Here is a 14,312-nt window from a genome sequence, read left to right on the forward strand (position 1 = left end):
TCTGATTTATTTAGAATTCAAGGCACACTTAACCAGCATTGCTACCACAGAATCCTGCAGCAATATGCCATCCCATCTGGTTTGCGCTTAGTGGGACTATCATTTGTTTTACAACGCAACAATGACACAAAACATACCTCTATTTGACCAAGAAGGAGAGAGATTGATTGAGTGCTGCATCAGATGACCTGGCCTCCACAATCACCCGACCTCAACCCAATTGGGTTGAGCAGCCAACAAGTGCTCAGCGTATGTGGGAACTCCTTCAAGACTGTTGGAAAAGCATTCCTCATGAAGCTGGTTTACTGAATGACAACAGTGCAAAGCTGTCATCAAGGCAAATAAATGGTGGCTACTTTAAAGAGTCGTCTATTTTTTTTAAAGTTAACACTTTTTTGGTTACTACATGATTCCATATGATTTATTTCATAATTTGATGTCTTCACTATTATTCTACGATGTAGAAAATAGTGAAAATAAACACCCTAAAATCAGTAGGTGTGTCAACTTTTTACTGGTACGCTATAAATAAAAAATGTAAACTATATAATGTTGTGGATCAGTCCTCAGTTTTCTACTATCACAGCCATTAAACGTTGTAACTGTTTTAACAACACCATTGGCCTCATGGTGAAATCACTGAGTGCGTTCCTTCCTCTCTGGCAACTGAGTTAGGAAGGACGCCTGTATCTTTGTAGTGACTGGGTGCATTGATACACAATCCAAAGTGAAATTAGTAACTTCACCATGCTCAAAAGGATAGTCAATATTCAAAAATGTATTATTTTTACCCATCTACCAATAGGTGCCAGAAGCATACCACCCTAAATCCCACTTTTATCTGAAGCTAAGCAGGGTTGGTCCTGGTCTGTCTCTGGGTGGCAGACTAGATGTTGCTGGAAGTGGTGTTGGAGGGCCAGTATGAGGCACTCTTTCCTCTGGTCTAAAAAAAACAAAAAAAAACACTTAGGGGTGTTTAACCTCGGTGGCCTGGCTAAATTCCCAATATCACCATGGCCACCTAATCGTTCCCAGCTTCCAATTGGCTCATTCATCCCCCCCTTCCTCTCCCCTGTAATCTTTCATTGCTGTAAATGAGAACGTGTTCTCAGTCAACTTACCTGGTAAAATAAGGGTTAAATGAATGCAAATAACGACGCATTGATAAACCTCTCTGGACTTTGTGGTTGAAACTGCGTTTGAAATTCACTGATGTTGAATACTTGACTAATGACATTTCAGCTTTTCAGTTGTAATTAATTTATAAAAAATTCTAATAGCATAATTCCACTTTGACATTATGGGGTGTGTGTAGGCCAGTGACAATCTGAATTTTATCCATTTTAAATTCAGGCTGTAACACAACAAAATGTGGAAAAAGTCCAGGAGTGTGAGTACTTTCTGAAGGCACTGTTTGTCCTTCTTTGTAACCAAAGCCATCACATCTCTGAAATCCAGCCTGGTCTGGGCTTGCACTTTACTGAACTTTTTGGACCTACCATTGCACACTGCATTTTGATCCAGTGCATTTGGATTGATGTGAAGTGTTTCCTGTGTTGGTGGCTTTGCACGGGTATCCTGGCTAAACTGTCCTACATCAAAATAAAGGATTTTTCAAATCTTCAGATAAATTGCATCTATTTGAATCCTCAATATACAGCTGTTTTTGTTATTTTATACTGTTTTTCTGTTTGTGCACTATACTCCCATGTCGCACTCTTCCCAGTGCTCATCACATTCTAAATAAAGCAGATGCAGCTTTGCCAGTATGTTTTGCTCTGTGGTCATATAGGTATCTTTGCCTTCTAGGTCAAGGTTCAAAGTGGTCATCGGCATCTTGTCCGGGATCACCACTGGTTTGGCCTTCGTTAAGCCCGTCATCAACTCGGTGTCTCTGATGACTCTGGGTATCCCCTGCACCGTTCTGCTCATTACTGAGCTCAAAAGGTGAGAATGATTCACTGTTTACTTCAACAGGTGAGTTATTAAGAACAAACACCAACAAATATCACATGCAATAGACTAGCTGGTACATCCTGTTGCAGAAGTGGGACCAAGTCACTATTATTTGAGTCACAAGCAAGTCTTAAGTCACAAGATCCATCTCACGTCGAGTCCCAAGTAGAACAGGTCGAGTCAATTTCCCAGCCCCCGTCCCAACAGGAGGCATTTTGCCTCTTGGTAGGCCGTCATTGTATATAAGAATTTGTTCTTAACTGACTTGCCTAGTTAAAAAAAGAAAAGTCCATGTCGTGCATTCTAAGAGCAAGTCAATTCAAGCCGAGCAAAGTTTTTTCAAGTCATGTCTGAAGTCAAGTAAAAAATCAAATCTATACATGCGATGACTTGTTCAACTAAAAATCTTTCTCTTTTTATTGAGGCTACCAGACAGCCTTTTTCATTATTTTGTCTACAACACATTTTGATTATGTAATTGTAAAATGGGAACCTTGTAGCAGTTATAAGGGCATGAAATCAGCAGAAGGCAAGACGGGTTGATGGGAAAGTGCTATATCATACAAAATATACATGGGCAATAGCCCAAAAGAAATAGCCTCTGTATCAGGCTTAACCTGTCCTATCTGAACAGACACCGGTAGAGAGCAAGACTGCAAAGCCTCCCCTTGGGAGACCAAATTGCTATATCCATACCATTTATACATGGAACAATAATTTGCATTTCACTAGCGACTCTGCCACAAAATGAGTGACAAAACATGGCCAGATAATTTCAAGTCATCAGTCTCAAGTCAAAGTCGAGTCCCGAGTCTTGAGACTCCTTGTCAAGTCTCAAGTCATCAATTTTGTGACTTTAGTCCAAGTCATGTGACTTGAGTCCACAAATCTGTCCTATTGTATGGGGCCTACAGCTAGTTGAGTTTGCTGTCCAGCTAAATTATGATTGAGAAGCCACCACAGATTAAATAATTTATGAATCCATTAAATAACAGAAGGCACATTGACATTGAGTCGTTAGTTCTCTCTGAGGGGCCTCTATGTAGAAACCAGGGTTGGTGTCAAGTCCATTCCAGGAAGAGCATTGAAATGTAATTAATTAATTGGAAAAAAAATATTCTGGATATGAATGTCAATTAATCTTCTGAATTGGAATGTAATGGATCTGAATGAAAGAATACACCCTCAAATGTAAGGATTATTTTTTATAAAAGAATTTGTGGCCTGTTGCTGAGTGAATGTGAAATAGATAGTACTCCAGGCGTCTGAATGTTTTGAAACTGTATCTAATGAGGCGCACAAGGTGTGTTTCGGTGTGTGTTCACATGCGATAGTGGACGTGTGTGGGTATGCACGCGAAAGCCGCAAAGTTGAGCCTCAGGGATAATGTCTTCCTCTCACTCGCATTGAAAATAGCGATTTGCCTCACTTTGCGGATTCTACATCAAAACCTTACCTCAATTAATATGATTTAGTGTTGGATAATATGTAAGCCTCAACAATTCCCGGTGCTTTACGAAAGTGACAAGTGTAATGTTATAGTGATGTCACAAGTTTCATGGCAAGTAAGCAACACATGAAGTGGACTCAATTTCCCAGGGAAAAGAGTTGTCATCTAGAGGCACGTTTTTATTTCTAAACTAGGCACACAATTGGTGACGGGTTGTTAAAGGACCATGGAGTTCAGTCTGCTTCTTGTTTCATGATACTGGTATCGTGACAACACTATGTTGTAGTGTAGTAATTTTCAACCAGTAATGGGCAACACTCAGTCCGTGTTAAGTACATTTCTAAATGTTTTTAGGCCAGAGTGTAGTAGCAGTTAACACACAGAAAACCATTTAGACAGAAAACAAGTTAGTCACATTTTGGAGAGTCCACATTTTTGACTATGGTTGTGTGTCACCTATTTTGCATGGTGTTACTTTGAGCCTGTTCAATAGTGTGTTGCTGTCAATGTTGAAGGAAATAACATTCTTCCAAATAGCAGCACAAAGGGCCATTCCTGTCATGTGCGCGTGTCGGTTTGTGTATATGCACCTGTGTGGAAGTGGGTGCATGATGTTTTTTCCTTTTCCTACAAGACTGACTCACTTAAAGCATTTAGCCTTGATTCATCCATTGTTCTACTTGTTTCTGATTCTTGACATAGCTCACACGGCCAGTCATTGATATTGTTGTTTTGTTTTCGTAGTTCTGCTAAATGGATGACAGTTCCTGCAGGAGACCCTTTGAAACATGGCCTGCTGCCTTCTAGTACATCACAATTGATTTTGTAACTCCGTTAACATTTCCCTCTAGTTTATCAACTGAGCCAATAGCTTAGCATCTTACCCACTCTTATTGAACTAAAACACTTAGCGCTCTCATGTCAAACGCTAAGTGCATTGTTTTTATTAACAATTTGAAGTCATTGTTCAGCAATGAAGGACTTGTCATAACTCTCCTGTGACGATCTGAGGGATCAGGTTACAGGGGGGTCCGCTCTACAGCGTGCTCTCTCTCATAGACTGGGAAGTCGACTGTTTTATGGTCGGTCATAAAATACTCTGCCCCTATGCTCTGTAGTGTTCGAGATTGGAAAGTAAACTTTGGAACACAGAGAGACCCTTGGACATCAAAAGTTTGATTAATTAAATAAATGTTTCTACTTTTGAGAATGTGGGAATGTTCGTGGACACTTAGGGGACAGTTATGACGAGTGCTTTTCATTTGGTGATCTCATGAAGGACAGGAAACACACAACTGTATCTCTTAAAGTGTACATTTCCCAGCTGTCAGGTTTACATCTAAATATTGTGAAACGTATGTGTTTAAACATGAAACTATTTGTGAAAAGATGTGATGTTAACCTTCTAAATGAGCGTATGGATTTTTATATAAAGATTAACTAGTCGATTGCCACACCCCCGTGAGCCCAGACATCACATTAGGCGTCATAGAACCTCCCCTTCTTCCACAGAGTATAAAACCCACTTCCTACAAAATATACATTAAGTAATGGAACGCCAGGATGGAGTCCCCACATTGGACTGGCTACAAATCCTAGACGTAGAATTACTAGTCTGCAGCTAGAAATTACGTAAACCTAGGACGAGAATACCCACAACCCCCAAAACATCTAATCTAAGAACATGTTACACCTGACGTATCCATTACAACAGACACTATCCAGAGCCACGGAGAAAACTACAACCACGAAGGACATTGTGACTTCTGGGGAAGTTAACCAGAGACTCTGATGAACTGACCGCGATTCCAACAGAGAAAAAAATAACGACATACGGGCATAAATATATACATTGCAATTATTCTTGAATGAGTGGCCGTTCATGTGAAAAGGATTAGCATTTCATTTAATATAATTATCAACTGTGTGTAGTGAATCCATTTTGTCTTTCCCGCTCTTTCTCAGTCCCCACCCCTTTCCTTTGTCTACCAAGCAGTCATATTAGCTTCATCAGCTAGAGACTTTTTCTTTGTATAATGTAGTAACCCAAATATCTACTGTTTGTTTGTTTGTTGTGTAATTCTGTGTGGTTAGTTAGTTATACAAAATTGGCTTAATTATTTATTTACTATCGCTGATTCATGATTTAGGCTAGGGTTCGTGCAGATATCTAAGGGGTTGCGACATTCAGTAATGAGAACTGATGAGGTAATAATTCATTAATAGAAGACTGTAATATTAAAATATCTGAAGCGTTATATTCGGAAAATTATAACTCTACATCTCAACATTTTTCTTGGTGCCCTGACTTCCTAGTGAATTAATGTTTACATGATTAGTTTAATCCCTTAATAATTAAACCTAGAGAACTCATTTGATAAGTCTTCACATTTAATGATAGTGACAGACATAACAGACTCATCTGTTATTTACGCAATACATTTCAAACCAATTTTTTTTATTTTCTTCATAATCTTGCTTAAGTGGGTGAATTTTTTTATTTATTTTTAAATCACTGTTAATGCATTATTTGTGTTCTACGTATGTTTTATCATAGAGCCCAGTTTAGAATGGCCTCATCCTGAACTAAAGGAACATATAGGATCTCTGACTATTCCTGGTTGTAACTTCGGGGAAGCACTTGAAAAGGGAACTATTTAATATATGTGGTGCATCTTGCTTTCATTCTATTATCTTTGTGTGCGTTTTTCTTTTTATACCTTGGGGTGAGAGTAGCTTCATCAGACAGACAGACAGACAGAGTATATTGAAAGCAGGTGCTTGCACACAGGTGTGGAATTATCATCTCCTCATGCTTAGTGTATAGAAATGCTGAGCAGATCCAGTTGCCCATTATTTTTGCTAGAAGAAGAGATCTCAGTGACTTTGAAATAGTTGATTGTTGGGGCACGTTTGGCTGGTGACAAAGACTGCTCAACTTGCTGATGTTTCACTATGTCACCAGATCTCAACCAAATTGAACACTTATGGGAGATTCTGGAGCGGCACCTGAGACCAGCATTTTTCACCACCATCAACAAAGCACCAAATAATGGAATTTCTCGTGAAAGGATGGTGTTGCATCCCTCCTATAGAGTTCCAGAGACTTGTAGAATCTATTCCAAGGCGCATTGAAGCTGTTCTGGCTCGTGGTGGCCCAACTCCCTATTAAAACACTGTTGTATTTCCTTTATTTTGGCAGTTACCTGTAAGTAAGAGTTTACATCGCAATGGAGATTAGTATTTTGTCTGCATATATTGATTGGTACCTGTGTCGCTAGTAGGTGGGTCGTCCACGAAATGAGTCCGTTTTGATATTTTTAGTAGAGATTGTGCACCAATATTGCATTTTAAAAGCCTATTAAATTAAATGAAGTGCCCTTTAAAATTCAATAAATCGAAATGTTTATATGAACAAGGCAACAGTAAACATGTCGTCCCCCATGACTATCCATTATATTGACCAGATGCTCAAGTCGCTCTAACAATGAAAATACATTTCTTAAAAAAATGGAAGACAGTTAGCCTGGGTACCAGGCTCTTCAGCTGGTTAAAGTGTTGGGCCAGTAACCTAAATGTTGCTGGATCGAAACCTCGAGCCGACAAGGTAAAAATCTGCCGTTCTGCCCCAGAGCAAGGCAGTTAACCCACTTCCCCGGGTGCCGAAGACGTGGATGTCGATTAAGGTAGGCCACAGCACATCTCTGATTGAGGGGTTGGGTTAAATGCGGAAGACACATTTCAGTTGACGGTATTCAGTTGTACAACTGACTAGGTATCCCCCTTTCCCTAATCCACACCCTGTACTTCGCCTCTTCCTCTCTGATGTGACTCACAAATTTCAGTTAATTACCATAGTTCCTGCCTTGTGCCAATCAGTGCAATTTTGTAAATGACAAATCTCTATGGTGAGATGCATCATTCACCAAGTTTGGTCAAAATTGGGTCAGTGCTGTTTGAGTTTGCGTGTAAGGATGGAGGGACAAAGACTTACTAAAGTACAAAAAAATCACTGACTTCTAGGAGGATTTTAACTCACTTACTCCCCAGATTTCTCGGTTTTCATAATCATTGGAAATCCCTAGTTATTTTGTTGCTTTGAAAAAGTAATTTATGAAGATTTATAATTTTATTTCATGTGATTTAGGGACTGTTAAAAAACCTGTCCCTCATTTTAAGATCAACCCTGTTCTATGAACTGAACTCTCATTTGAATAATTTTTTTATTTGAACCTTTATTTAACTAGGCAAGTCAGTTAAGAACAAAATCTTATTTTACAATGATGGTCTACCCTGGCCAAGTCCTAACCTGGATGACACTGGGCCAATTGTGCGCCGCCCTATGGGACTCCCAATCACAGCATCCTGGGATCGAACCAGGGTCTGTAGTGACCCCTCTAGCACTGAAATGCAGTGCCTTAGACTGCTGTGCCACTCAGGAGCCCAATATGGTGTTACTATTACAAAAATAAATATATCTTAACAAACAAACTTGCATTCAATTGCCCCTCCCCTGTTGCACACAACCAGCTTCCATTCCCCCTGTCACAAGGGGATTTATGGCTGATTTATGGCCTGTTACGCTCCACCCTGTTACTTTATTTGGCACTTAATACTCACTTACTATAGGCCTATTTTAACTTCTTGAGACGGGAAAACACGTTTTTATTTATTTTTTTATACATGTTATGAAGTTGAAAATGTGCACTTCATGACAATGTTAAAATCAAGTGTATTTTTTTCAACAAGTTACACTCATTTTGTGGAACGACCCCATTGTCATTTCACTACCAATAGTCCCTGTGTTTTTTTTAACATGCGTATGTCTCCTTCAAGCACAAAGTTGCATCGAAATGTGCTGATATGAGTTAATAGTTCTACCACAGTTCTTCTGACATTCTATTTCCTGACACTGTCTTTGTCCCGTCTCTTTATTTTTGCACTTCCTCTTTTACTGCTCGTTCTCTTGTGCATGCGTTTCCCCTTCTCTGTGCTTAATTAGCCAGATGTACAGACTAGAGCTGGGCGATATGAACAAAAATCCATATCGCGATAAATTGCCTGAATTGATGCGATAAATAGAACAATTTTATAGCATTAATATGCACCACAGTTTGTTTTTAAAATGTATTATCCTTTAAACTACTACTACAAGTTTTATGGTTGTAGCCATCAATTGTCCCATTAACAGTCACCCATATTAGCAAACTTCACATTTCTCTAGTACAGCCTACTTTTTGTAATGAACGATATCAGCAAAATGCCTGCGATAAGTGGTCGGTGTTGAGGATTTAATGGTTTCTCGTCCCAGTACAGACCACATGTCACGACACGGCCCATCGCCACACTTCATTTCCCCTGTCAGGCCGAGTCGCCCGTCAATGTGACATGGGACTGAGGCTCAGTTAAATACTGCTCATGCAGTGTGTGTATTTGTAAATGGCAGTACACAACTACTGTCTGACTGAATTGGAAGCATTTACCTGAGGGGAGTCTACCTGCTTGTTATTATTTTTATACCAGATTCAAAATCTGTATAGGGATTTTAGTTGACTATGGCGGCAGGTAGCCTAGTGGTTAAGAGCAACAGGCCAGTAACCGGAAAGTTGCTGGTTTGAATCCTCAAACAGACGAGGTGAAAAATCCCTTGAGCAACACACTTAACGCTAATTGCTCCTGTAAGTCGCTCTGGATAAGAGCATTTGCTAAATGGTGTTGGCTGTAGTTCTTGTCAATATAGAATTGACATTTTAACAGCAAGCCATGAAGTGTTTGTGTGTGTGTTTTCTTGCTAACATTTGAATAGTGTGTGTCACGTATATGTCTTTGTGTGGGTACTTATGCATTGCCAATATGTTATTGTGTGGTGTTTGCAGGTGTGAGAACCCACGTGTATTCAAGCTGGGGCTTATCTCTGGGTTTTGGTGGGCTCTGGCTCTCCTCTGCTGGATCAGTGACAAGATCTTCTGTGAGATGTGGTCCTCTGTCAACTTCCCCTACCTACACTGTGCTTGGTGAGCTTGAAACTGCATGAAAAGTCATTGAGAGAGTTTTCATTTACATTTTGGTCATTTAGCAGACACTGTTATCCAGAGTGACTTAGTCAGTGAATTCAACTAAGATAAATAAAATAAATGAATCGTTTAAGTGACAATGTTTTCAGACCTCAAGTGGTCTAATGGTGAGATGAGTCCATGCACCACACTGTCTGATATGTAGATCCAGCTACTGTATATGCCTCAATCTCAAATTAGTGGGAAAGATGGGTAGCTACCGTTTTAATGTAATCCTTTTAAATGGGGTCACCTTGACGTTCCATCACACATGGTGCACGCATGATGATGACACATATTCTTATGACAATGGCTTTCAGAATTATTTTCCCTTTTTAAGAAGCTTGAAGTATTTTATTAACCACTCTAATGTAGGGCTATTCGATTCTAAGCCTGTGGGATGAAACCTGCAACACCTTTGTTTTCAAAGTCCTAATCAGGTGCTGATCTGGATCACCAGAGGACAGCAATGGTTGGAAATTGCACCTGCTGTTTTTAAGAAGGAAAAAATACATGAAGATTAAAAACATGAAATTGTCTTCACACTTTCTGTATTTAAAAATGTCATTTTTCCTGACACCCAGCAGACTAAACTAGTTGAAAACATGTTATAACCAGAAGCTGGTTGAAATTGTCATTATGAATGTCCTTACAACCATTTTTGCCCACTGGGCAAGTTCTTTCACGTCAGTGCAGATAGAAGAAAGGAGATGAGGAAGGGAAGCCACTCAAGTTTGTTGAGATACACCAAATGTTTTCGGTCCTGACCCCATGACTCTTGTTCCCACAGGCACATCCTTATCTGCCTAGCCTCCTACCTGGGCTGTGTGTGCTTCGCCTACTTCGACGTCGCCACAGAGGCCCCCGAACGAGGCCCGGTCATCATGTTCTGGCCCAACGAGAAATGGGCCTTCATCGGAGTGCCCTATGTCACTCTACTCTGTGAAACCAAGAAATCTGACTCTGTCAAGGTGACATAACATCCTCAGGGCCCACTGAGCTTGGAAAATTCCTCACTATGAGGTGCTCCCCAAACATGCACACAAAATACGCCCTGATGTCAGACAATCTGAACAATGCATGTAGAATGCTTTAAAATGAAGTACCTCTAAAGTACTTCTCTGACATGGGTGACAAAGTCGACATAACGTGTCCGTTATCGCTTCAAAATGAAATCCCCTCAATAATGCAATAATGTTTATGCAACTTAGTGTCAAAGCACAAAAGTGACATAAGTGAGGTTACATCAATGCTAAGAAACTTACCAAGTTCATTAATCAACTGCGAATGTAATTCTCAGGCTTTGTTGTGGTGATCGTGAATAATTACATTTAGAGTAAGGCAGTAATGTATATAGGTGTGTTGCAGTGTTTCTCACAGAAATTTAATTTTTCAGCTCTGGATCTATTATTCAAAATGCTCACTGCCCTTACATTTTCAGGCAATTGAGCACAAATGGTGAGGACCTTGCCAATGGTGTATATTGTGCAGTATTTACAGTATTTTGTGCAGTGGCTGACTGATTGTTAATACTGTTATAGACATATATTAATTAACCCCTTAGACTCATGGGAATTGACCTATAGGGAGAAATTGAAATATGGAATGCATAACCAAGGTAGCAATTAAAAGGGAACAGTTTGGTTAGTTATTGGAAAATTATCACACTAAGGCTGAGGACACACGACTGAATCCAAACATTACATTTTTTGTGCATTTTACTTTCAATGTACTTTTCTCCGCATTTGTTGATAACGAAATCTAAATAATCTGGATACATTCAGTTACATGATAAAAAAATATTATTGGAAAATTTGGGTTAGGTACAACATAAGACAAAAAAAATGACAAGTGAGAGATCTAATTGGTGTTCCCAAGTGGCTTCTCCAAAGTGTGCACAGTTCCGAAGTAATTTCAATGCACTTTTTATGACTCAAAGAAGAGTCTTCAACTATAAGGTGCTTTTTTTCCCTTCTCTCCTAGCTGTGCCGTTGAGGAACTAGAGCACGCACATATGTAGTTTTTTGTTGGGAACACAGCCCTGCATCCCCGTCTTTACACAATTACTGTTGTTTACGCAATCCAAAACCGGTCCATTATAAATCGCAATCTGGGTCAGGTGGGCATAACGTGAAAGATTGTTCTATTGCCAACATGACTAGCTAAATCATAAAATATGTACTCACAGTGTTAGGCCTTCACAAGGCAATTCAGAGAAGCAGATAATCATTTTGGTGCGCATAGAATGGAGTCGTGTGCATTCAGATGCATGGTCCTGCAAATTTATCACGATACAACAAATAGGCTCATTCTGTTCAGGACAACCCAGGTTATAATGCCATGTCATCTGTACATCAAACATGTAATATACATGTTGACACTATATTACTTGAGTTGATATGGTAATGTGAAGTAGATGTGGTGTTTGGCTTGGTTGTATGACATCGGAGTGGTATAATCATCCTCATAATTTACAGCCTTTCCCTCACTCAGACAACAAAACATTTGCTAAAGTTGCCCAATTATAGCGGGAGGGATGAAGGCAACTTCTTGTCGCGCGCGGTGCTCAAGTTCAGAACAACTGTCAGTCAAGACCCATACAGAGCTGTGAAGCTGAAATCCTGAGGAAATCCTGAGCTCTGACTCATGTATAGCATGTTACTGTACAGCCACTGTGTATAGCCATTGTGTTTGAATTTAGGCTCTTAGCAATCTTTTTCCACACGTATATGGGTACGAATGTGAAGCGTTAAGACTTTCTGTACACAGTATTATCTCAGTTATTGCATTATCTACAACTATATTTAAGAGCATTTGTATTATATACTTTAAAATGTAAGGCCTAAAGCAAACCATTTTTTTCTCCCCGTTGAAGGCTCTGGAACACACCTTTTTGAAGTAAGAGGTGTTTAGCTGATTCTTATTTTAAACACTCCCCCCCCCCCCCCCCAACCAACGTCTTTACTGAATGCGGAGTATTAGAAGAGAAATGTAAGTCAAGTCTCAGATTGTCAGTTGTCATGAAAATGAGAGTAACAGAACTGACATGTAAAACACTGTCTCAACTGTTCATGATAGTGAATTGCAACGATATAAATACTCGCATAGGCATAAAAGGGATAGGTCAGTTACCATAGTAATTGTTTGCTGTTGATGTCTTCATGATGCCTTGACAGCAATATTATGCTGGTTGTTACATGGCCAACCCTACTGAATCGTTACCCAAGTCTAAACTAGACAAGTCTAAACTAGACAACAAGGGAGTGTTTGCACCTGTTATTTTCAGAAGGGAATAAGATAAAAGCAACAAGAATAAAACGCACAACTATCTTAATATTTAATCTACCTTTAGGACTAAAATACACTTTTATTATAGGAGATTCATGTGCCGTTGAACATTAGTTTTTAGTCCAGGAGTAGATTTTCTCTCTGTCTGGGGAAACTGGCCCTTATTATTTTTATATTTCCTCCTGGAAAATAAGTGGTGCAAAATGTCACTGGTGCAAGTGCTAAACAACTCTGGATGGCCAATGAAGTAGGTCTATTTAACAAATTAATTAATAATTATGTTATGAATTTAAGTTGCTTTCTTAATTGTCATTTTTGTGCCAAAATGTAAGTTTTTATTTTTTTTTACAGTACTTTTAGCCCTTAGAGAGAAATATAAGGCATGCAATGCATATCCAATTAAGAGGCACTGTGTGTAGTGGCAAGCCTTGCGTGAAGCTGGTTGGCTTTTTCAATATGCCATGATCTGGCCTATCGGTTGATTCCATGTAAGTGAATTGAAATTGAGTAATTGAATACAACTGCTCAACCTACACTACCATTTGGAAGGGAAGGTTGTTGGTTGCGGGAGGCATAGCAAACACTTTTGACTCCAATAACAGTATTACCACAAGTAATTTAATCTCAAATCAATGACCTTTTTGTGGACTCCATTTGGAACTGTTCTGTTTTAAACTAAGCTATACTGTTATTTCTTTAAACAGTCTGATACAATTTGTTTTGTAAACAATTTGTTGGGTTGTGTGGTGTCAAAGTATAGGGGCAAACAAGTGCAGGAAACAACTCTATCCAGAGTCCACAAAGTGGTATATTTTGTAACTACAGTATCTGAAGTATTTTGTTTAGCCAAAAAGTATATTTATATTTTCCTAAATGTAGAGCACAACCATTCAAATACATGTTTAAAAGGATGCAAGACAAAAAAACCTGAAGTATTATTATTTAGGATTGTCAACCATTGTAGTGAGTAGATGTCTTTTAAGGTATTGTATGGGAAAGGAATACTTACCAACTCACATGTAGTGAGTGCACTGTTTTAACAAAGGCAAAAATAGCTGCGCTGGTGTCTACAAACCTTGATACCTTCTACTTGGACTTTATTTAAAAACCTGCAGACATGCAGGATGGTAACTGTTTTTAGAATATGACCGTGTAAAATCAAGAATCACCATTCTGTTGCTTTCCAAATGTGAGTGATTTGACAAAGTGCAAAGCTTTTTTACTTGTCAAAATATGTGTTTTGAATCCTATGACAGCCTGTGTAGTAGGCTAACTAACTAATACCCCTTTCACACTATTGTGCACTCCCAAAGCAATTTGTGCTGGCTTCACATTGTCCTTTTCAGCAAGGTTCCAGGAACTAGTGGATGTGTAACTGGGCCAACTGAGTTTGGCTTGGCTCAGTAGTGTGAGAAAAAACAAATGTAGGACCTGTTTGAATGCTTTCACTTAAACAACGCAATCTTATTTCTCTCCCTTCCTCAAAGTAATCACAGATGTGAGATGTTTGATTGGCAAAAGCAGTGGTGTTTAAGCTTTACTTTTACTTAACCAATCACATGTCA

General features: G+C 39.2%; 1 protein-coding gene across 1 annotated transcript in view; it reads left to right on the forward strand.

The window, feature by feature from the left end:
- LOC139418763 (alkaline ceramidase 2-like) overlaps positions 1–13,600 on the forward strand; it is a 29,125-nt gene extending 15,525 nt beyond the window's left edge. The window contains exons 4-6 of the mRNA XM_071168445.1: positions 1,810–1,947; positions 9,283–9,420; positions 10,250–13,600. Of these exons, the coding sequence (XP_071024546.1) occupies positions 1,810–1,947; positions 9,283–9,420; positions 10,250–10,439 (466 nt within the window). The 3' untranslated portion in view covers positions 10,440–13,600. The remainder of the gene's footprint in view (positions 1–1,809; positions 1,948–9,282; positions 9,421–10,249) is intronic.
- Positions 13,601–14,312: the final 712 nt, after the last annotated feature.

The sequence above is a fragment of the Oncorhynchus clarkii genome, chromosome 10 (assembly GCF_045791955.1).
Source record: "Oncorhynchus clarkii lewisi isolate Uvic-CL-2024 chromosome 10, UVic_Ocla_1.0, whole genome shotgun sequence".
In the NCBI taxonomy this organism is placed as follows: domain Eukaryota; kingdom Metazoa; phylum Chordata; class Actinopteri; order Salmoniformes; family Salmonidae; genus Oncorhynchus; species Oncorhynchus clarkii.